Here is a 23,917-nt window from a genome sequence, read left to right as displayed (position 1 = left end):
AACTGCTCTAAGACAGCTGAACACACAGGTGGAGGGCTTTGAACTGAGACAACAGACAACGAAACAAGGGCCCTAATCGATAAGATCTTGTTATTGAAAAATGCTAAAAAATCATCGCACATACTTGGTGAAAAAGTAACTCCAGGATTATCACATAAACTAAAAAAGCGATTAAGAATGTTAAAAAGTACCTGAGGCTTATGACCGTTTGCTGATACTAAGTTTGAGACAAATTGTGTTTTTGCAGTTTTTACAGCTTCTTGATAAGCAGAGAGACAAGTCCTTAAAATCTGTAAGGAAACATACAATCTGTCCTTTTTCCATCTCCTTTCAGCGCGTCTGTAGTCGCGTCTGAGGGAGCGGGTGTAATCGTTCAACCACGGTTCTGATGAATTCTTAGCGCGCACAGTTCTGAATGGTGCAATAGAGTCCAAGATATAAGTGCAAGTAGAATGAAGAATAGCCGAAAGGTCCTCAACATTTTTACAATTAGAGTTCAATATTCCAGAGTCCATAAAAGCAGCAGAAAAGGCAGGTGCTGTTAGTACATTAAGCGCTCGCTTTTTGCGCAGTGGGGCGTTCGACTTGTCCATCGAGCAGCGCAGTGTTTGAGTGAACAACACAGGAAGATGATCGGAAATGCGTAATTCGGATATATCCGTGATGCACACTTCCAACCCGTGGGAAAGCACCAAGTCCAGTGTGTGACCTTTTTCGTGCGTGGGACCAGAAACCCACTGGGTCAAGTTAAAGGAATCAATAATATTTAAAAAGTCCTTGACCAAAAATTTCGAATCACAACAGACATGAATATTAAAATCGCCAAGAATCAAAAAGCTGTCGTATTTAAGAGCGATTCCAGCCATAAAATCAGAAAACTCTTTGATAAAATCCTTATTAAACTTGGGAGGGCGATATATAAGGGCACACAGCAGAGGCGCAGCAGGATTAAGGTGTAACTCAAACAGCTGGAGTTCAAAACTAGAAAATGAGTCATGCTGTAATATTTGATATTAATATTTGTAAAGTAGAATGACAGGCCGAGGCTTCAGGTCTGGATTCAGGAGACAGGCACAAACTCTGGATCAGGTGAGCGTGTTGTGCTGCTATATTCTCAAGCTGTTGGGTAACATGCACTCATGCACTGAGTACTTGTGTTTTGTCTTCCTTTACTCCCTTTCCTCTTCTTATTTCCCCTCACCATCTAGCTAGCCCCTGTTGGAGGCCTCTTCCTGTTCAGGGAGTTCTTTCTTCCCACTGTTGTCAAGTGTTTTCTCATAGGAGATCATCTGATTTTTATATTTTCTCTCACAGTCTTTACCTTACTATACAGAGCACCTTGAGGTGAGTGTAGTTGTGAACATGTATAGTTTTGAATGAAACTGAATTGAATTTGTCACCCAGAAACAATTCTTACTTACACAGCACTGGTGATTTTTGCGTTGCTCTCTGTGTTTCTGGCACTTCAAGTAGGGATATTCACCAGGACTAGATATCTATTAATAATAAACTATATATTGCATAACAATTCATCCATGCAACAAAGAGCAGGGTGCACAGCTACAGTGATAGAAAACCTAACAGAGAGTTTGTGTTTGTGCTTTGAGCCATTATATTTATCCCTTTTCTTTCTTTGGCAGCTCAGCCTGTGACATCTCTGTGGCCCAGCGTGGGTGAAGCATTACAATCATAGTAAGGATGTAAGATACACAAGGAAAAAAAAAGTTAACTCCCTCTGGTGCAAGGAATCCAATCTGATGAGAGGAGAGGAGGATGGGGGGATTGGCTGAGGCTGAATGCTGTGGGGTGGGGGGAGGGGGCCTCATCCAACATGTATGAACAGCAGGATTAGAGCGGGGATAGTCCTGAGAGCCAAGTCCTGCTGTGTGCCTTTTTCCTGCATTACATCACAGCCTGTTCATGGGAGATTTTCTAAATGGCTATCATTTTACTCATCCAGGGAAAGACACTGCTGCGGGCTCTGTTTCTACAAGCATAACACAAATATAGTAACACCATAGAAGAAAAAATAGAAATGAAGGTGCGGCCTTTACGTCAGTAATGGCAAATTGTCTTTTTAGCAGGAAAAACAAATGTTTCTCGCTGCCGATCCTTCACTTCAGTACTGTATATGTCAGTCAGCTGAACTTGCTCAAGCAGCACAGTAGCCTATCCACAGTCTCCCTAGCCCACCTCCCCCCTTTTTGCAGACAGGGCGCAAAAACGCTCCATAAATTCTCTTTGGGTGCATTACCGAGCAAGATGGCGCTCTCGCTGTCAGCACCTCGGATAGCTCCGGCAGCTCTGACAGAAAACTGAACGTTTGTCCCGTTTTTATTTATTTTGCAGAGGTGTCATTGTGTGAGATGTTCGCTGGGAGCTCTCAGGTGATGTGAACGGCATCCAGGTGTCGGGAAACTGAGCAGCCAAAAAAGAAAGAAGAAAAGAAAAGGAGAGCCACAATCCACAAATCAGGATCAAGTTAACAGTACTTTTGCAGAGGTGAAGGAAAAACTAGATTTTGGAGGTCGGGAGAATTTTTATTATTATTTCATTATTTATTTATTTTTATATTTTTTGAAAAAGTCCTCAGATTGTGGTGACTTTATATTGAAGGAGGATGCGTCTCTGCCCGCATCTGTCTTAAATCACACCGATAAGAGGAGGAATGGAGGGGCGCGTTGCGAAATGGCATGGGTCCGCTTCGGAAGGGAGAAATGAAGCCATGCTCGAGAAATAGTGTCGCCTAATTTGCTTTCCTCCGAGTCCTGCATTTGCTTTCTCTTTCGGTCATTGCCACGCCGGCTGTGAAGATGCTGGCTCTCCTGATGATGATGTCTTCAGGGTTTTTCAGCCCCGGCTTTGCTCTCAGCTCCCATTTCAGCTCAGGTGAGCCGACGCAGACACTGTGCTTTTATTTAAGAATGCTCCTTAAAGCACTGACAAAGCGAGCACATGTTATCATTGCTGAATGCACATCATTATATTCTATAGAAACGATGTGATATCCCCACCTGCGATTGTGTGTCCTTGCATTGGGAGGGAAAAAGCGATTTAATGAGAAATTGTGGCTCCAGCGTGTAAACGATGCCTATTTTTAAAACCTCTACACACACAGCTCTAATATTTGCCTCCACCCAAAACCTCAGGACAGCTGAACAGTTCAAAGGTGATCTGGGTGGAAAGGTGAAAGGGGGTAGGGAAGTTGAAAGGTGAAAAGCAATTGTGGGAGCTGAGGAGCAGAGGCTTCCTCCTAATTGGAGCAGGGAGAGGAGGAGTAGGCTAGCTGGACTTATCCAATTAATGCTGACAAAGGAGAGGATTATGGGAGACAATGAACGGAGGCAGATTACCTCACATAACGATGAAATAATCAGAAATCACCGGAAACCAAAATGCTTCCTTTTTTATGATTCAGCGTAAGCAACTGCTGGCCTGTCATTTCGGTGGTTTCTATGGCAACCAGGAGGCAGCAATCTGTAGCATTCCCATTTTTTTTCTGTCCACCTGTGAATAATACATGAATTTATTCCTACTGTCTACAACAGCACTTTCAGTTTTTGGACCGCTTTTTTGAACATAAAGCCTTCTGTGAGCCATAAGTCTAATGCGCATGTCTGTTGTCTTCCCTTTGCTATTCGCCAAATATGCTTAAGTGCATCCCCGCCGCCTTCCTTGCAGTGGCTACAATGGTTTCATAATGCCCTCCTGCCCTTTTCAAAACACATTATCTGAATTGCATAAATCCCTCTTCCCCCATTCCAACATTTAGCCTCTGCAGCATTCGGTTTGTACCAGGTCACTAAATGAGAAAACAACTCTGTATTGTCAGAGTCCCATTTGCTCAAGAATATGAGTCATGACCTGTTTGTGTGTTGTGCCTATAAAAGTGCTGAATTTAATGCTTATATTTTGAGTTGTCAGTTGTGATGCAAATGCATCTTCCCCATATGGTTTTATAATTTAGAGTGCTATGTTGTGACCAAGGTGTATCAGACTCTCTCATGTGGGACCAACATATAGAAACAAAGCTGGCCCAGGAGCCAGAACCCAAAGTAACTACTTTGCAAAGTATATATATAGATAAGTGATGACATTAATTACTCAAAAAGTGAAAACAATGGATAATTAGAAATATTTCTACAGTAGATGTAGGCAGGTGGTTTGAATCATAGAGACGTAAAAAAGATTTTTTGTTTAGCTGCAGAAACTCTACATTTCTAAGTTTATCCCATCTTATCCCAGACTATTTATCATGTGTATTGTAGTGTATACACAATATATTGTATTTGACTTGGACCTGTGCTGTCAGCTTCTTTTAAAAAGAAAATCTTGGCTATAGGTGAATTTGATTGGCCTTAAATGTAAATACTTGCAAACTGGGTTACTGCTCTAATGTACCTTGCATCAGTTTGAGCTGCATTTATGTGCCGCATGGATTAAAATGAGTTTGACATCCCTTGTCTAAAATAATGTCAAAGGAAAACTGAGAGATTTTTCAACCAATAGACCAATTTGTCATGTAGATTTGGGAAATGCTGACTCTCAATAATTTATAGTAAATCTACCTGTCTTCACCTCAGAGGTACAGACTGTATATTAAAGATGGACTTGGCCCACTGGTTTTAGATTCTGGCTTTTGAAGCATTTTAGCAGCTGCTGTTTTAGGGGGCCTCATCCAATTTTTTATGTCTTGATAGATTAGCTGTTGTGTTCCTTTTTGTTTTTCCTTTTCTTTGCGTAATGTTTCAAATGCAGTTAAAAATGTAGCTTTTTTTTAAATAAGGGAAAAATCAACTGCAGAAGCTGCCTGATGTAGCTGAGAAATAGAAATGTCAAAGCAAATATGATTATAGAAGGACAAAGTGAAAGAGAGAAGGCTCTCCCTGTGATGACCGTTGTGTAAGAGGGCGGATACAGGGATGACATCACAGCCCAGTAAAGGCAGGGCTTGCTGATGATGGTGTGGGTGATTTTTACTGGCAGCGCTGGCTCGTTTCCCGGGCCCCAGGTTATCCATTTCATATTTCTCAGTGGGCTCTTGGCTACGCATACAGCAGCACGCTCTAATTACATGGACACAAAACAGAAGGGGAAGCAGGACACGGCGTGTTTGAAACCCCCAGCAGACCTTCATCTCTACAGGCTATCACTAAACAACCAGGTCGAGCTGCTGGAGGACGCAGGCAGGGAGCCAGAGGAGCAGGTAAAACCCAGTTGAGAGGGGTTGTTGACTCGAAGATGTATGACAGGAGTTGGTCGAGGAGGGCGTGTGTTGATCTTTGATCTTCACACTGAGGAAAAAACTAGGTTGCATCCAAAAATCAGGGATTAAATGTGATCGAGCAGCTGATGTTGAAGCTTTGATGGAAGGGGAAGCTCAAACTGGTGGCAACCTACAGAAGTGCAAGGTACAAAGCTATGATTATAATTTAAATTCATGCTATTTACAGCAATTGAAAAGCCTCTAAAAGCTTCCTCCTCTGATCTGCACCTTAAAACCTCCTGTTAGGAACAGCTCTCCAGTACTCACACTGATGTGAAGAGATGAAAGGACTGTGTGAGTCTTTGCAAGCACAAGCTGCTTTTTTTCCAGTTGTGTTTTCAGTTTCTGCAGAGCAGCTTGTTAAAAAAATCATTTCTGTACTGAAAGACCCGGAGTGTCTTAAGTGAGGCTGCAGCAAACATGCCTCTGATTACTAATAGCTTTTGCACTCAGAGAGCTTCTTTGTGTTTGTGCGTGCATGTGTGTGTTCGTCTGAAGAATAATCGCTTCTGATTGCACACAAACTATTTTTCTAGACGGAAACAAACAGCCTCCTACGCATGTGTCTCCACCTCGGTTCAAATTAAGATCCAGCTGTTGTGATTTAAGGTGAATTCCTGTCAAACTCTACTTGTTTTAGAAATTCTTGGGTTGCATTAGTCGAAAAGCACAAACGTGCTCTCAGCACTGATACGTTAATAGCTCGATGCAACATAAAGATGCCGTCAGCAACAGCCAGGCTGTTTACCATTGTCTGAACCCTGAATCCTTTTTACCACGGCGGCTTGTAAACACTGTACATCTGAAATATGTCCAACATATTGTGAACATTGCATTATAACTGCTGAACCTGCTGCACAGTTAAGCTTCTGTACCTTAAAAAGAGCACAAAAGGTTAAGATCTGGCAGTCTCTCACATCTAAAGACAGCGCTGCATAAGCCAGAGTTTTTAGTTATAGACTATAAGATTTTGCAAAGACTGTGGATCAGTGTCTCAAACACTGCAACCAGAATCTTATAGGGATTATTTCACGTCTATCTCAATAGGCCTGTGCTACAGATCTGCAGGATCTTGGGTTTAGCAATGGGATTTCAGATTTAACCCAGGGTTATTTTATTTATTTATTTAGAATTAGGGAGGTGCTCATTTCTTAACAGGCTGCATTCACAATGGTAACAAATGCTGCAGACCTAACTGGCCCCAGAGCAGGTTCAAAATAAGAGACTAGTCGTTTAAATGGAAAATGAGATTGTCTGATGTCTCAGTGTTTTTCTCATGAGAATTCAGTCGTGAAAAACAAAGATTTTTAGGACGAGCTCTATTCTTTGCCAGCTTTCCTGCTTCTGCAAACAATTGTAGCCACGTTGCATTATTTTACAAGCCTTAATATGATTCTATAATCCTAAAACATGATTCTAAGCTGTGCGTGTAGCAGGCAGAATGTGGACTCGGGATGCAGGAACAAATTCAAAAGGCATCTTTAATGCTGTTACCTGCAATAATAAAAAGCATACATGAATAGAGGGCAAGAGCTGGGAAACAAAAGAGTGGAAAACATGGATTCAGAAAACACACACACCATGAGAGAGGACACAACAACAGACAAGGGGAGACTCAGACAATAAATATACATCGGGTAATAATGAGAAGAATCAGCCACGAAATACAGCGGGAACAAATCAGGCATAACAGGAAAGGGGAGGTTACACTCAGCACAATGCACAAAAGAAAAAGAGACTGCCAAAATAAAACAGGAAATGGAGGAACAGAATCGATCTTCAACAAAACCAAAGGAAGGAACAAAATGCATAAAACAACAAAAACGTCAAATAACAACAGAAGACTAAAGCCTGCTTATAATCCCTTCACAACAACAGATGTGTAATCCACCAAAACTCAGAACCCCGGATCCAAGACCCAGGGACCGTGACAAAAGGAAAAGCTTAATTTAAGTAAAACCTCAATTTAATTATAGTCAGATCCTCTCTTGCCTTAAGGATCAGGTAGTGATACAGATAAGTCTGTTAGCTTACACGGCCAGCTTTCTTTTCTGGCATTTATGCAGCAGTTCTCCAGCCTTACTGACCACCAAAACCACTTAAAGTGCACAAGGATTCATAGCACACACACACACACACACACACACACACACACACACACACACACACACACACACACACACACACACACTGGGTGAAGTATGGCACGTTTTATTGTTTAACCGCCTCAGAGTTGCTTTTAATTTCTCAAATATTTTCACTCCTCTGCCTCTTTTATGTGAGAACAGTGGGTTGACTTATCACCCTGATCACCAGCTTCTTGTGGAGGTATCTTGGCATGTTGGACTTGCTCTGTGGCTTTTGACCACAGCTGTGCTTGTGTGAGAAACAACACTGCACAAAGTGGACACGACACTGGGTGAGAGAACAAAGAGAGTGCTCCTGTTGATGGTGTTTGCCTGATGATAATAAAACTTAAGATGTGTTTGATTTTCTCAGAATGTTAAAAAGAAGTTTTATGATCTCTTAATGCCAAAAATTTGAGATGATAGGATGAAATATTTGGAGAAGTTGTTCAAAGTAAGGGCTCCGATAATTCAGTGACTGCAGGAACATCAGGAGCCAAAAGTCTGATGTTTAATGTGCTTTAGTTTTCTCACAAAACAAATTAGAGCAGAACAGAAAGTTAAACATTCATCCCTTTGGATTTGGGCGTGTGTCATACCAGCTGTGTGTAAAAAGAGCTGTGATGATTTTAACGTCTCGTGGCGATTCAAAGGCAAACTCAATGAAATAATAATGAAATGTAATTCTTCATTGATCCTTGTGGGGAAATTCTCTTGTCTTTCTGCATGGTGGCCAGGGTCACCCGTAACACAGCAGCATAATAGACTCATCAGGGTCCAGCATCCTGCCTCTCTGCTGCCGTACAGAGATGGTCCAGCATGAGGCTCTGTGTTGGCCAGCAGTGTGATTGCTGCTCTGTAAATGAAGTGGGATTCATCTTAGTTCATGAGTGTGTGGGAGGTGGGACCACCTACTACTGAGCTGAAGCCACACTTAATTAAAAAAGTGTCACGGTCCACGCAGAAGCTCTTTTTCCACACAGGAGCACTGCTTTAAAATGACCTCCTGTCCAATATCAGTGTTTCCAAAACCACGGTGACTTTGATTTATATTAGTAGGTATTCAGTGTTTTTTGTAGCTGCCTAACGTTCAGTTTTTATACGCATGGCTGGGTCTATGTGCATCTATGTGTGGCTCTGTGACAGACTAGTGGTTAGCCCAGGTTGTACTATCCCAGTGAGCATATAGAGCAATACAAGCTGTTTCTTTGCATTGCTTTCAGTCCAGTAGAAGTCAGAGCTTCACAGTTACAGAAGATGCCCCCACTGATCACTAAGGCAATCCAAAGAGCTTTAGCAGCAGTTGGCATGAGCTAGTCACTAACCTTGCTCACAGCAAACAGGCTGATTACAGCTGATTACAGTGATCAGCTTCTCCTTTATTTTGATGTTGGACGACAGGTTGCACACACATCCACCTGTTCTCTCGTTTATATAACAGACTCAACGGTAAAGCAGTGCATAAGCCCTAATGATGATGATGATGACAATGGATCACTAGAGCTTTAATTTTTACCACAACGGGAGTGTTTCACCTCCTGATCCTCTCATTGCTTGTTTCTGTAGATATTTCTGCACAGCTGGAGAGTTTTAGGTTCATTTCTGCTCTGATTTCAGATGCAGCGGTGCCCTTGAGCAAGGTTTATTATCCTGCGACTTCCATCTTACCCTGTTCTGTGTCTGACTAATGGGATGGATGATGGAGTGTGACACCCATCGCCTCTTTAGATCTCTTCTGTGCTTTCCCTCTAGCTCTGTGCCTGGATCCATGTCTCTGTAGGCCCTGATCAGGTCCACTGAATTTCACAGTTGATCAGAGAGATTCTGGTGTTGTTGACTAAATACACAATAAGCCTGATGGGTGTTTTGGCCTCAGAGGCAGCTGAAATAAAAGTTATGTTGCCTTCCTGTCATACAGCATGTGGGATGTTTTAGCACTATGGACAGCTCCTGATATGAAAACAAACGAGGCCCTGAGTTGAAGAACCGAAGGAAGTTTTGTTTTTCATTTTTCTGGCCTAAAAACTGAAAGTGCAAATCCATTATTGATCTTGAAAACATCTCCCAGCGAGGCATAATTAGCAAGTCTTCTGGTGTGTTTCAGTATTTCAGAGATGACCTATTTGGGAAAGTCCAGTTTAGCCACGGAGTACAAAAGGGAATTTTCAAACTCAATGAACCTTTTTCTTGCAAACAAACATGCGGGCACAAAGTGTGTCTCGCTCAGCTCTCCCCTCTTATTGGGGCACATGCCCTGGTATTGATCTGTCATGTCCAAGTAAAATTTATGAGTTTTTACAAGCATGTGTATTTGGCATTGGATTTAGACTGATAATGAATGGAAAAAGAAACATTATATTTAGACGCACAATATTAAAGCAATGCTCCTAACCCAAAATACAAGCTGCAGAGCACATCTTGCCAGCATGTCCATGAATGAAAAATAAACTATACATTTAAATACTGAAAAGGTGAATCAAGAGGCACTTGTGAACTTCTCAGAAGAGTTTTACAAAAAAAAAAAGGTTTTAGATTAAATATGTTTCAGCTTAAATAGCTGAATCAGGTCATTAATATTTCAAGTAAACTGAGCTGAAAATTTTATATAACACATTTTTTACACAGCAAAACAAACAAAAATGCCCACTATTGCCTCAGTACATTTTTTTTGTCTAGCAACACCCGTGCTATCAACAAAAGGCAATGTGTGCGCTCCTAGAGCCTAAAAATGGGAAACACATTTCCCTTTTCCAAAAATATTCTGAAAATGTAATTTCTTAATAAAATTCAAATCCTGTGTGCACCGCCATGTTTGCTTGCTCGAGTCCATCTCGCTAACTGTTGCTGGTGCATTGCTGCATTTCTTGGCATTTTTTGCTCACCAACTGTCGATTAGCAGAATAGTGTGAAAGTGTTGGCAGGAATGTGGCTGCATGCACATTTGGGCCTCCCATCAATGTGCTAATAGAGCAAGAGTGAAACCAAATGGGACCAACTGCTCAAAATATTATTCTAAAGAACTGCTGTGGTCAAAAGAGACATTCTTGTTAAGAATGCATATAAATGATAAACCTTGTATTGAAATGTAAAATTACAAGCATGTTATTACTTGATGCATCGCTCCAATCTCTAGGCTGTGGCTATAATCGCACCTCCAAGTTTTCCCAGTGCTTTTCTTCTGAAAAGGAGCAACTATGTGGTCTAACAGGCAGCCATCTCTGGAGTGCAGCTGTAGTTACGGTTGAGCCTGTGCACATCAGGATTAAAAAAAAAAACAAGCCTAAAAAAGCAATTTGTCCTCCGGATGAAACCATGCTGTCTATTATTTCTTTTATGACTTTGTCTGTCTGTGCAATCATGAGTGTACTGCAGGAATAATTCCATTTCCTAGTCTCTTTTTAGCCTCTTAGTCGTGGCATTAATGGCAAATTGACTTGCTATAAAGTGAAACATCCAGTTATCGTCTTTGCCCTGTTTAGTCTGTTTGCACAAGAGAGGCTGATCACTACACTACACAGTCAGCACATGAATGGAGCCCCACACTGACTGATTGGAGACTTTTTGCAGATTCAATCAATACACGACGATGCTGATCGCTTTTAATCCTCGTCTTGTCTGCCGCTTTATGTAGTTTCCTTTATCTTCCTCAAGCCTTTCTTCTTAATGTCTGTCTGTACCCACATCTCTAAATCTATCAATCTCTCCTCTCTATGAATTGTTTAATGGAAGCCCTCACAGTCCGCACAGTATCACAGCAGGTAGCTAAGCTAGTTATTTAGAAGGATTTGTCATTGGCCAAGCTTAGCTGGCTGAGCAATGGGGTGACTGGTTTTCAGACTCCAAGTGCATCCTAATGCAGAGAGAGATGGAGAGGGTGTCGGCAGAGGAATAAACATGAGACAGAAAGATGAAATCAGCATGTGAGTGAAAGAACTGGGCAGACTGCGATACAGATGTAAAGCTCTGTGTCGGTCAGGACACCTAATGTGTTACTGTGGTTTTAATCACTATAGGTGGCTGGTAAATGTCTTACATTGAAATGCAGATAATTCAAAGAGCCATAACAACTACGCTATGTCACAGCGCACAGTGCACAGCGCTGCAGGGACGGCACTTCTGTAGGTCAAACTGGAATTTAGAAAAATTGGATTTTAGACGTGTGGTTGAGGCAGACAATGTTGATACAATAATGTTGACAAGCTGAATTATTCTTTTTAAGCATCGATTTTCTAACAGAGAGAGAGAATTCAATTTATTTTATTTTATAGATTAAAATGTGAAAATGTCTTAAGCTGCAGTTAACCACAGAAATGTATTTTAGGCATCATCTAAAAGTTATTTCACAATTTACACTCTTAAAATTATGAAAGCCTTGTTTCCCTAAGTCACTGCAGTGGAATTCCTTCTTCTGAATCACAAGGGCAATTATTATTATTACTATTGGACAGCAAAATAGCCTTTTCATGCTTATTTATCCTAATTACTTGCTTTTATGCTGGTGATCATGTATTTTATTTGTAAACCAACTGGTCTTATAAAGTGCTTTTCAGCTCTCAGGGCATTTTCTACAACACGCCATTTTTTACTCACATGTTCATGCAAACACTTGTTTCTATGTCAGAGTGTGTTCTATCTATTATTCTACTCCAGTGAACACACTGGATACTTTGGCAGACTGAAGCAACCAGACCGCCCGCTCTACCTCCTGAGCCACCTGGTTAGCACTTAGATTGCCATGGTTACTATTTTATAAGAGCCCAATTTGCCAACAACTTTCCCCAAACATAACAGTTCATTTTATGGCGTAAATCTAACCAAGTACCTCTTAGTACCTAAATTGAACCAGAGAATGAAAGTAAATGTAAAATGCAAGCAAATGAGGATACAACTAGTACACTCAAAACACACAGAGTTACTAAACAGCTGCTTTAAGATCTCTTGCTTTGTTTGTGTAGTGAGTAAAACAGTCAAACAAACCGATCAGTTTACAGTCAAAATAGTTATAAACCAAACCCAAGAGAAGAAAATGAAAAAACAAGAAAGGAAAATGGTTGAAGCCCTTTTGTTTCATGTGGACATTTTCAAACTACAAAGTTGCTGGTTTGTGCGTTTCAGGGTGAAGGTTGTTCTGTTGTCTGTTTCCTTCTAACATGGCTGCCATGGAGAAAAAGAAAACAATGTCAGTGACCACTTGTTCACAAAGCCTTTATTGCTGCACAGATCAGAGGATCATTAGCTGACCTGAGCACCAGGCTCCTCATCAATTCTTTTCAAGGCACCGTTGAAACCAGCCACACGCTTTCTGTTGTAATTAAGACTTCTATTAATGGACCTTATCAGTTATAATTTTGTGACACCAGGCTTGTACCATGCCACAGCTATTTAGGATGCACACACAATGCGTGCAGGTAACACACTCGTTTGTGCTCCACGCTTCGGATGTGGCCAGGTGTTGAAACAGAAGCAGTCAACAGGAAAATGACACAACTCCTTTGTCTTTCTGTCCCTTGTTGTTCCATTTCGAGCTCCGCAGCTCTTCATCAAACGAGACAGAAAAACAATCGCAGTAAAAATAAAGAAAGGAAGCAGATAGGTGAAAAATTAAAGCAAAAAACCAACATAGAGCTCTCTTTGTAAGACAAAGATAGATGCCTTATGTAAGACCACAGAAATAATGACTGCAAACTTTAAAATTTAATGAAACGGTCCACTTAAAATCATCTTCTTGAGAGATGCGGTTTCTGATTATCTTTGCAAATATGTAACCTTAAAAACATTTAAGTGAGGTTGAGGTAATTATGTCTCCTTTCCAATATCTGCATACCGGCCTGCCCTTTGTCACAGCAGGCCATCCTGTGTGTGCTGCCAGAGACACAAAACTAGAGAAGGAAACATCTGTAAAGCACTTTCTGCAGTATCAGCCTCAGATGCAGTGAGAGCAGAAACCACAAATGAGTGAATCATCCATTTTACCAACTCCATAGCATCCTTCATCTTATCTTTATAGCTGCATGATGCTCTTCAGGGAATTTAGTGAGTAAAAAACTGATATGGGATATGCCCATACCAGAAATCACATATGATTTATTCTCCTTGTTGTGCATGAGTCAGCTTTTTCATTGCCTAGAGGGACTTTTTTTTTAAAGGACTTGTGCTACAGACACTAGCGTCTTTCTTATCACGAGGAATCAGTATCAGTTAAAATAATACAAATCTAAGTTACAGGCCATCATTCATTTGTGTCCTAAACAGTTATCAAAGCATAAAAGTACTCAAGCAGATCACATTTTGGCCCCAGCTGAATTGGTTAACCTTAAAAACATTTAAGTGAGGTTGAGGTTATTTAGTCTCCCTCCTAATCTGTAAACCAGCCTATCCAGGGAGAGAAACCTGCAACCTGTTACCAGATTAGCTTATAATTGCATCACACGTTCCCCTTAATTTTCATATTGAAACATAATCAGCCTTTTATGGTGTTACAGCACTACTGTGGTGAATATTTGGTGCACATGCATACTTTTTAGAGTTTATGAAATAATTTGGTTCACAGCAGGTTTTCATTGGTGCTGGTTTAGCTCAGTGGTTGAGCAGCAGCAACATGCTTCAAGCCTAAATGCAGTGGTCTGGGTACAACTCCTTCCCCCACTCTCTGTCTCCTTTTCATGACTCCTTCACAATAAGAACAATCTTATAGGTTATCAGTGAAACTTACCCCCCCCCCCCCCCCCCAAAAAAAAGCTCTTTAGTGGCTCTTCCTAATGAAGAAATGTATGATTAAGGTTAAGGCTTTATAACTAAAAGAAACAATACTGGCTATCTGAGTCAGGGACAAACAGAAGCTTCCTGACCTCAGGTTCAATGTTTTGTCCATCTATTCATCCACCTCGACTTCCTTCATGGCTCCTTTGCTCCTGTCACCACTAGAAGTCAGTGCCCCCTGGCTTTGACCCAAACAACTAGTGGTGCCTCACACAACACCTAGAATTCTTTATAATCTTCAGAAAATATAGTGTGTAAATGAGCCCTTATCAAAAATACCTAAAGATGTTACTTTACAACAACAACAACAGATTATTAATAAAATTAAAAATAAACGTCCGTGGGAGAAATACAGGGTCATTAAAAAGCTTTTTAGCTAGAGGTTCATGACCATTTCATCTGTATGATGGCAGGCCTGTCTCTCTGCTCATAGCAAAGGTGGCTCTGAGCAGAGAGATGGGGCTATTAATTTATTCATAAAGTGAATTAGCACACTGGCATGAGCCACTAATGAAACTGCACACATGTGTAGTAGAGGTACCACTTGCAAAAAAAACCCTCAACCCAACAACAACTTAATTTCGGTTCAAAGTTCAAAAGTATTGAAGCAGTTTTGATTAGATTGATATGGTTTGTACGAGATTTGATTATATATGTGTAGTTTTTATGTCCCTGTGAGCACTGAGTGCCACAGGATGAGTCTTATAACCCTGAAATAAGTTGCCTTGCATTAATTAGACTCATGTAATAAAGTCGGTGGCTAAAATGAGCTTCAGACACTTCTACGTTGTGTCTTACAATATAAATAAGTTGATAGCATCCATCCATCCTCTTCCACTTATCCAATTCAGAGTCATGGGTGGGCTGGAGCCTATCCCATAGGGCGAGGTACACCCGGGACAGGTCGCCAATCTGCCACAGGACTAGCATGAAGAAACAGACAGCTGTTCACACTTAAATCCAAACCTATGGCCAGTTTATCACCAGTTAACCAAACACAGTAACTGCATATCTTTAGACATGGAAGCTGATACCCCACTCATGGACTCTGGAAATGCCCCAGAGGAGGCAGTTGTCAGGATTTATCTAGAGCTGTTATTCAGCATCATGCTGACCAGAGGAGCTTATTCTTTGGAAAATCAAAAAAAGTTCATTTATAGTTAGCCTTTTACTTCTCGGGATTCAATTTAACCTTCAAATGCCAAACTGTTATTTCCCCCAGTCCTGCTGGCTTGTCATTAAGGGAAACACAGATTGTGTAACTACCTACAAAACAAAGTAATCCCTGCAAGGCCATAGAAAGTAATGTTGGCGCTCTCTGCCATTCTTTTAGCCTTAAAATGATCAAATAACTGTCTGAAGGCATTTCAAAGATTGCTTCTGAGTGATAAGACTTCCTTCTCAAAGGACTTTTGATGAAGTTAAACCACTGAGCAACAAAAAAGCCTGCTTTACTCCACGTGTGAGACCTGCTCTAGAACATGGAGGACTTATTTATGTCATTTAGTTCTTCCTGAAGGGTCCACTTTGACACATGGTAGGTCTGCATGGCAGTTGACCTGTGAGGTCAGCGCCACTCACCACCCACACAGCTTTTTAAACCACCATCTGCATCAGTAGCTGTTAGACTGCAGATACTCCATCAAACCATCTCCATGGAAACACATCTTCCTGGCTCAGCACTGCCATTCATCACAGGTTAATTCAGCGTTTTCAGAGCCCTTTTTACCAATCAGCATCTGAGAAAGAATAAAAACTCTCTCTCTCTCTTTTCTCTCTATCTATAAATCTGTATCTGCTTGCTCTCTCACTCACATTTGCTCCTGAGTAGTTTGCACGTGAGCCGACAGCCGCCACACGTGAAGGCGTCGCACTTGGAGGAGTTTGGCTGTTCATGTTATGATAAGGAGTGACAATGAGGAGTGAAGGATGCTAATTTACATATACATTCATTACACATTCAGAAAGCATCCAAGCGGTGGCAGTAAGCTTGTCTGTACACATATAGAGTATTATTTTCAACGTGAATAGAGACTAAAAGAAAAAGAGCATCTGTGTAGTTGCTGCGTGGGTGGATGTGTTAGCGTTCGCATTTTGTGTGACAGCATTTGCTCCAATTCATGGTGTTTTGGCCGTTGCCCCTTCCTCTTCTCAGTCACAGATGAGCTCATCCAATATTTAGAACATCAGCGACTTCAGTGTGGATCAGTATTCCCTGATCACAGCCACGCCGAGTCTGGAGCCAGCAGGCCCTGAGATACACGGCACACCTTTGATTTCATTTTCCTCTTTCACTTTACCCCAGTAGTGGTACGATAAGCTGAAAACAATGCAAAGGAATAAAGAGAAGAAAATGGCAGGTAGAGGAGAGGAAAAAAAAGTGGTTCAGAGAAATGTAAGTAATGAGTGAGGACCGAGCGAGCCATGAATTGGAAAGTGCCTGCATCAGCTACAGATGAGTCATTCCTCAGCAAAAACTGAAGTCTGAGTCTGTTGTCTAGTCTATGTTGAGTTACTATAGAATGAATGGGAGGCTATTTCAATAAATCAATAGGTAACTATAATAAATTTATTCATTTCTGTATTTCATAGTGAAATCATAGTGAAACTTTGTACTTTGAATGTGATAATATCAAATGCAGCTATAAAAAAGTAATGACCCAGCTCATTTCTTCCCATTCACGGCTCATTAAATAACATCAGGATGTCAGAGGCACTGTTGTCACTGCCCAGACACACTGGGTTACAGCAATAACGAGACGGGTTCCTGACACACAAGGTTAATGTTGTGAGGCCTGAGTTATTTGTTCATTTTACTCAGATTCAGTCTTTTCAAAAGACAAATTATTTTTCAGCACCTTGACCTACGTCGAGAAGAAAGGCAGAAGGTAAAAGTAAGAAATGATTAAATGTAGTGTTGTATAAACACAGTGAGTGAAAAAGAACACATTTCATCCCATAATAAGGACTGATCAAGACAAACATATGTCTTTATCTGACATGAAAGGTTTTTACACCCTGGGATGAGAACACGTTGAATGATCGAGTTGTTTTGAGGCCCCTGCAGGATTTAAATTGAATACTATAAAGTGACATGAATAAAAAGCTTACAATGTGTGTGAAATATGGTTGAAGTGCCATGCAGTTTATACTCAAACCATTAATACCACAAAATGACTGCAATGAAGTTCCAACAAACCACCAAGAGACAAAAATATTCAAAAACAAATCCAAAATGAACAAAAGAAATTTCAAGAGACCACAGAGGCACAATTAAAGGGATGCAAAGGCACCAGAGCCATTGTTGATTAAGGATGTGTGGTTTGTGCTGCTCAGCCCTCAGTGGTGGTTTAGATCAGGAACAAGTTACATGAAGAAAGTCAACTCTGTCTCACAGATATTTATGAACTACCCCTCACCTAATTATTTATTCATAGTTTCGCTCCGTCTCCAAGTAACTCATCATTATCTGCTGTACTTGATTCTGTGTTATTCATGCACTTCTCCTTGGTGATGTGATAATTGGGAACTTTTTATTCTGATCTGCCCCTCAGTAACTCGTCAGTTTTTTTTTTTTTGCAGCATGTAATGATATCTCAAGTAAAAGGAATAAAGTAACCACTGCCTGGCATGTGACAGAACTCGTCCTGATGAGAGACCTGCACGTACGCTATATTATTCACATGCTCTTCACATGGATATGAACTTGAACAACATCCCATTGTTAATCCACAGGGTTTGGCCAACATCCACATGTGATGTTGGACAATTCTTTGTGGCTATAATAGCTTCATCTCCTCTGCTTTCCGTGAGGGTTAGGACTGTTTATGGGATTTTTTGACCATTCTTCCAGAAGCACATTTGTAAAGTCAGACACTGATGTTGGATGAGAAGTTCTGGTGCACAGTATCCGCTCTAATTCATCCGTTCTATCAGATGGAGAACAAGACTTTAACACCAAACCTGCTCATCCATGGCTCATTTTTATGGACCTTGCTCTGCATAGTGGTGCAGTCATGTTGGGAAAAGAAGAGGTCGGCTCCAAACTGTTCCCACAAAGTTGGGAGCATTAAGTTGTCCAAAATGCAGCATTAAGAGTTCCTTACACTGGAACTAAGAGGACGAGACTAACTCCTGAAAACAACTCCACATCGTAATCCCCCCCTTCACTTGGATGCAGCTGGTTGCCATGGAAACCCATTCAATGAACCTCTTTATGCACAACTCTTGAGGTAATCTGAAGGCTACATGAAGTTTGGAAATCTGTAGCGACTGATTCTGCAGAAAGTTGGCGATGCATGCTCACTATGCACCTCACTGTCCACTTCCACTTTGCTATAATCTCAATAACAGTTGACTGAGGAATATTTAGTAGTGAGGAGAGTGAACTATTCTTTTACAAACGTTTGTAGAAGCGGTCTGCATACATGGGCACTTGATTGTATATACATGTGGACATGGAAGTGATTGAAACACCTGAATTCAGTGGTTTGGGTAGGTGCCATATGTGTGTCTATTCACACATGCACTCACAAGGATGGACAGAGATAGCGGACTTACCTAAAGCCTTATCATACAAGTTCAGCTGGTCCTTGTTTCATGTAACTGAGTTATATAAAGCTTCCTCTGCTCTCATAAAATTCCATACCTGTTCTTATTCTAGTTCCAAACAGGAAGTTCTAATTCTGGTCCCATCTCTTTGTAAAAGCACTTTAAAGACATAATGTTCCCAGCCATCAACGCACTTCACAAGCTGCAACACACTAAAATGAGGCAGCCTGGTATACTAAAAGCATTTCCATGGCAACCATGCTTGGAAACCTGCGCACAACATGGGGGGGGGGGCACTTTAGAGCGTGTCCGCTGCCTGTGATCACGCATAATCATGGCAGACGCATATCACAAACCCAGCCTGCATCTCTCATTAATACTTGAAAAGATGCTGCAGTCTGTGAAGAGATGCTCCACAGCCTCTGTGCTCTTTCAAAGTGAGGACACTTGATTAACTAAAAGGTGCTTTAATGCAGATGTCCAAGAGAGAAGGAGAAAAATGCCACCACATTTAAACACTCCTGATGGATCGGAATTTGCAAGTCAGCTTTTTAATGTCTGCAGTAATGAGTGTCATATATTTAACTCTTGGATTCAAACCGATTGTTCTTTCCTTTTCTAAGAATTGTAGTTTTCCTGACAGGAATTTCCTCATCTCCACTTTGTGTTTTTAGCCATTTGATTTCACTTTTTGTGTGTTTGCTTGTTGGTTTGACTGATTAAAACAAAGGAAATCTATCCTAATAGCTTATTCAGCTTTAGATTTCTGAGGGTGTTGGAGCCTATCCCAGCTGTCATTTGGAGAGTGTCAGGGTACATGTTGCCAGTCCATCACGGGGCGAACACACAGAGAGGCGGTTTAGGATGACCAGTTAACCCAGTGACTCTCAAACTGTGGGGCATACGCCTACTGCAGGTAAACCAGGTTTAAAAAACAAGAAGTGCAATGAAGCTGAATGAAAATGTTTTGAGGGAAAATAACAGTTCACAGTGACCAGCCAGGCTAGCACAAGAAAATAACGCACAAAGGCAACGGATGCAGTACAATCTAAACTTGTAAAACCCTAAACTCAAAATTAAAGAAACAAATCAGAAGTGATCAACCTAAACTGAAGTGACATCAGTTCTGTAAATATCACATGTAGTCAAGGCTAAATAGTTTCTATCTATATGGAGGAATTAGCTTCCTGTTGTAAAAGGAAAACATTAAACAGTTAGCGCCATAATAAGTGACAGAAAATGGAAAAATATCATAAAAGAACATGTTGTTATACCGCAAAAGTATTTTTTCCTCATTGAAATAAAAATGCATCCTGCAGCACAAACTGTATCTTCCCCTGCTCTGCTGCTGGGTTTAAATTATTATTATTGCTTTAAAGTTATGAGTCAAATCTTCCAAACGGGCAAAGGGCATTTATAATGAAGTAGCAGCTGTAAAGGGAAGATGACTGTGAAGGAAGTTTGTAACGTACGTCCCATTTAAACATTTAATATAATCCTCTAAAGGAGATACAATTGTGACAGGCTACCCTGTGATGGAGTAGTTCACCGTAGTGTCATCAGGTGGTGCTTCCTTGTGCTGTATTTCCAACAACCACTGGTCTGCAGTATCATACAGTGGCTTCTTTGTGCTTTATTGTTTTTATTTTACTGTCTCAGAGTGGACAGTTACATGGTTATACAAGCTGAAGCACAAATGTATGATAAATATCAATAACGCTTTTTAAACCGCTTAAAAAAGTCACAACACACATCTGGCACACATTAAGCTTCATTTGGCCACTAAACAAATCCTTGTTACTCTTGTTCGGTCTCCACCAAATCCTAAGATAAAAATATCCTCCACCATGATGCTCACTGTTGCAGCTGTTTGGTGTTGAGTGTGTAGGTCTTGGTTAAGTTTTTCATTTTTATCATTTTAAAAAACTTCTGGTTGCAACATGTCATAAAAACCTAATGGAGCTGAGTGGGCACTGGTGTTATTAAATATTGTCGACATGAATAAGACGTAGGATAAAACTGTAAAATACATTTATATAATAAATTATATGCTGTTTAATACCTGCAGGAATGCACCGCTGTAAACTATGATATTTTTATATCTCACAGTAATATAAAATACCTCTTTATAAATTTGAAGTATATGTGTGTGTTATGTAATAGCCCCCGTGTTGCATCTGAGATGTGATGTCATATCTGAGCACGTGCAGCAGCCGAGAGCAAGAAGAGGAGATTCATTCTGCTTCAGTGGCTTCTCATCCACACACAAGAGGAGATGACAGGAGAGAGACAGAGAAGGGAGAGAAACCTGTGAGCGAGTGGGAGACGAAAAAGCAAACAGGGGAGTTTTTGGGAAGTGTAGGAAGGCTCCTGGGAGAGAATAGTGAGGAGGAAGGAGGAAGTCGGAGATTAAAGAAGTAGATGGAGGACCAGAGGAGTAAGTAGGCATAGAGGGATGCCTCAGCTCCACAGCCTGTTATGATGGTTTTTATCTTCTCTGCTCCATTAAGTCTCACCAACTGTGATGATTCATCCACATAAGAACCACTAACAGCAGGACATGTTCATGCTCTGCTCACATGCTCACCAGGGTCGCTCAGGTGAACCATCTAATGTTCCAGCACGTTTCCGACATTCCTGCGTACCACGGTTCAATTTACCAGACGTCTTCACTTTTAATGGTGCCTGTGTGTGCATACATAACAGTCATCTACGTGAGGCCTTGTTGTGTTTCCATGCTTCGCTGCACTCGGAGCTCAGCTGCACATGAACTGCACACTCCAAAGACCCATCGTGCCCTTCTTCTGTGCTGCTCTCCAAGCTGCGAGGGCTTGATAAATGTCAGGATTTTACAACGTATCACACCGAATAATCTTCTCAAGTGAACATCTTGACAAATGAACTCACTGAGACTGTGTGCTGAATACTTATAAACAAATTAAATGCAAATCAGGAAAGAGACAGCGGTTTATTTTTTTACTAAGATTCTCTGCGTCAGTCTTGGAGATCATTCTTCAGCTAATTCTTTTTAATAGTAAAAAATGACTTTAGGGTTAATGTTCACTCTGGATCCATAATTCATCCATTTGCATTATGCTAAATCTAGTCCCTAAACTTGACCTCTCCACTGTGCTTGTGGTTTTGGAGCTTTTTTTTTTTCTTAGAACATTTTAACTGAATTGTGCATCAGATATGATGAGTGAAGCCCAGTATTTTTTCAGTCTGTTACTTTTCAATAATTAGATAATCGGCTCTGCATTGCACCTGTACGGTTTGTGACTCAGCTAGCATTAGCTGATAATTCACCGCTCCATCCTCTCATCAAATGACGGTCACTTCTAGCTGCAGAAAACAAACCCGGAGGCAGCCGAAAGGATTCCACCGAGGCTTCAAAATGCAGAATCCAGAATCAGAGGGTGCCATAACTCATCCAGTTTGTGGTAATGGATGGATACTTGTGTGACTACTATGACATTTTTGCAACCCTAGCAACGTTACTGAGGTAGTGACTGACAAACTGCGTTTGGAGGTAACCTTGAGTGTCTCCTGCTGCTGGTGATTTGAAAGAATGCATGTTTTAAGCATTTCTACACTGAGCCTTCAGGTCTGATAGCGTTTGTGTTTACTCGATGGTGTCTTTGACTGTTAGGTTAGGACTATCAGGCCCACAGGTCTAGAGACAGGACGTCGGCGCTCTCCGACAGCCTCTGGTATCAAGGGAAAAATATGTAGCCCTCGGTCAGTTGCCGAGTAGCTGCTGGTTGTTACTGGGTAAAATCAGTCACAAAGAGGGTGTTGCACTAAAAACCTTCATGTGATTGCTTTGGTCGCTAACAGATTACCATGACTTGTCTTCAAAAACCTGCTAACTGACCACTGGGTGGCTCTAAAACCATCCAAGATGGCGATGGTAGAAACACTCATTTTGGGAATTCAGGAATTAGTGGGTGACATCATGATGGCCACGTCTATCTTTACTGTCTATGGGTGAAGTTTTTCTTGGCACCAGTGGTTGGCAGGTGGCTTAGATACGAAAACCACTTAATTAGTTTTCCAGTCATACTCTGATTTAAGTCAAAATAGACCTTTCAGTAATGTTAGAAGTCAAATTTCTCTCCATTTTGTTCCTCACCATGTGCCAGCGCTTTTCTGAAAAGGACATTTTCACGCACTTACTCACACTGCTGCGAGAAATAGCATTTATAACCAGAGACGCTTTTTTGCCCTTCAAAAATCAGCGAGTATTGTCTTTTTCCTGGTGAGGTCGGGCAGCATTATCCACCAGCGTCTGTCTCCTCACTGAAAGCAAAGCTTCCTGTTGAGGGGTAATGCACCGTTAGGCCATGAATGTCAAATGCAGTGATGGCACAGATGTCAAAAACATTTTAACCATTATCTTCAGAGCACATTTCATTAATATTCACATCCATGTGTCACATTATCAGCCGACACAGCCACATTATCTGCCCTTGAGTGTGAGTTTTTTTTTTTTTTTTACTAACATTCAAATCCTCGCAGCGGGCTGTCTGTTTCTCCTCTCTGTGACAAAGCAAAACCCACAGAGAACAATACAACTGCTGTTTATCCCCACACAGAGTAAAATAACCATGCTCCGGCTGTTTTCAGTGCAAGGCACCCACACATACACGTACAACAATATCCCATCATCCCAAGGGACAGCGATGTGTTATGATGGAGAAAAAAGAGCAGAGAAGACGAAGGCAAACAAAGGAGTGACATTCATGTTTGTCATGATGGGAGGTCAGAGGGAGGGACTGCACTGCTGGTTTTTACACTGCTGTGACCTTTAAAAGATCACAAACACACACAGAGAGCGTACCATGGGGCACACTTTCAGATAAATGCCTCAGCATGTGAGTGTGAGAGCATTTCATTTGAAATGTAAGAAAAGATAATGGAAAGAAAGTCAACGAGTAAGAAATAAATAAAGAAGGAATTGGTAGAAAAGAATGAGGGAAAATAAGACAGAAAAGAATCAAGAGGAGTAAAATGAGACAGAAAGGTCAGGTAGGAGAAAGTGCAGACAAAAGATGGGAAAGAAAGAGGAAAAAGTACCAGACGAAGACAGGAAATCGAAGATATTATGGAAAAAGGGAAAATCTGGTGTTAAAAGGGGAAAAATAGAGAATTTGGTAAAGAAAGAGAAGAAACTGTTGAACAACAGGAAGAGAAAAATGAGGAAAAATGAAGGACA

General features: G+C 41.0%; 1 protein-coding gene across 1 annotated transcript in view; it reads left to right on the top strand.

Moving 5' to 3' along the window:
• The first annotated feature begins 2,209 nt into the window (after positions 1-2,209).
• aatkb (apoptosis-associated tyrosine kinase b) overlaps positions 2,210-23,917 on the top strand; it is a 70,476-nt gene continuing 48,768 nt past the window's right edge. The window contains exon 1 of the mRNA XM_026177844.2: positions 2,210-2,889. Within this exon, the coding sequence (XP_026033629.1) occupies positions 2,814-2,889 (76 nt within the window). The 5' untranslated portion in view covers positions 2,210-2,813. The remainder of the gene's footprint in view (positions 2,890-23,917) is intronic.

This window comes from Astatotilapia calliptera, chromosome 8 (genome assembly GCF_964374335.1).
Source record: "Astatotilapia calliptera chromosome 8, fAstCal68.1, whole genome shotgun sequence".
NCBI lineage: Eukaryota > Metazoa > Chordata > Actinopteri > Cichliformes > Cichlidae > Astatotilapia > Astatotilapia calliptera.
Note: the sequence above shows the minus strand (reverse complement) of the source record. Positions and strands in the feature narration are given on the sequence as shown.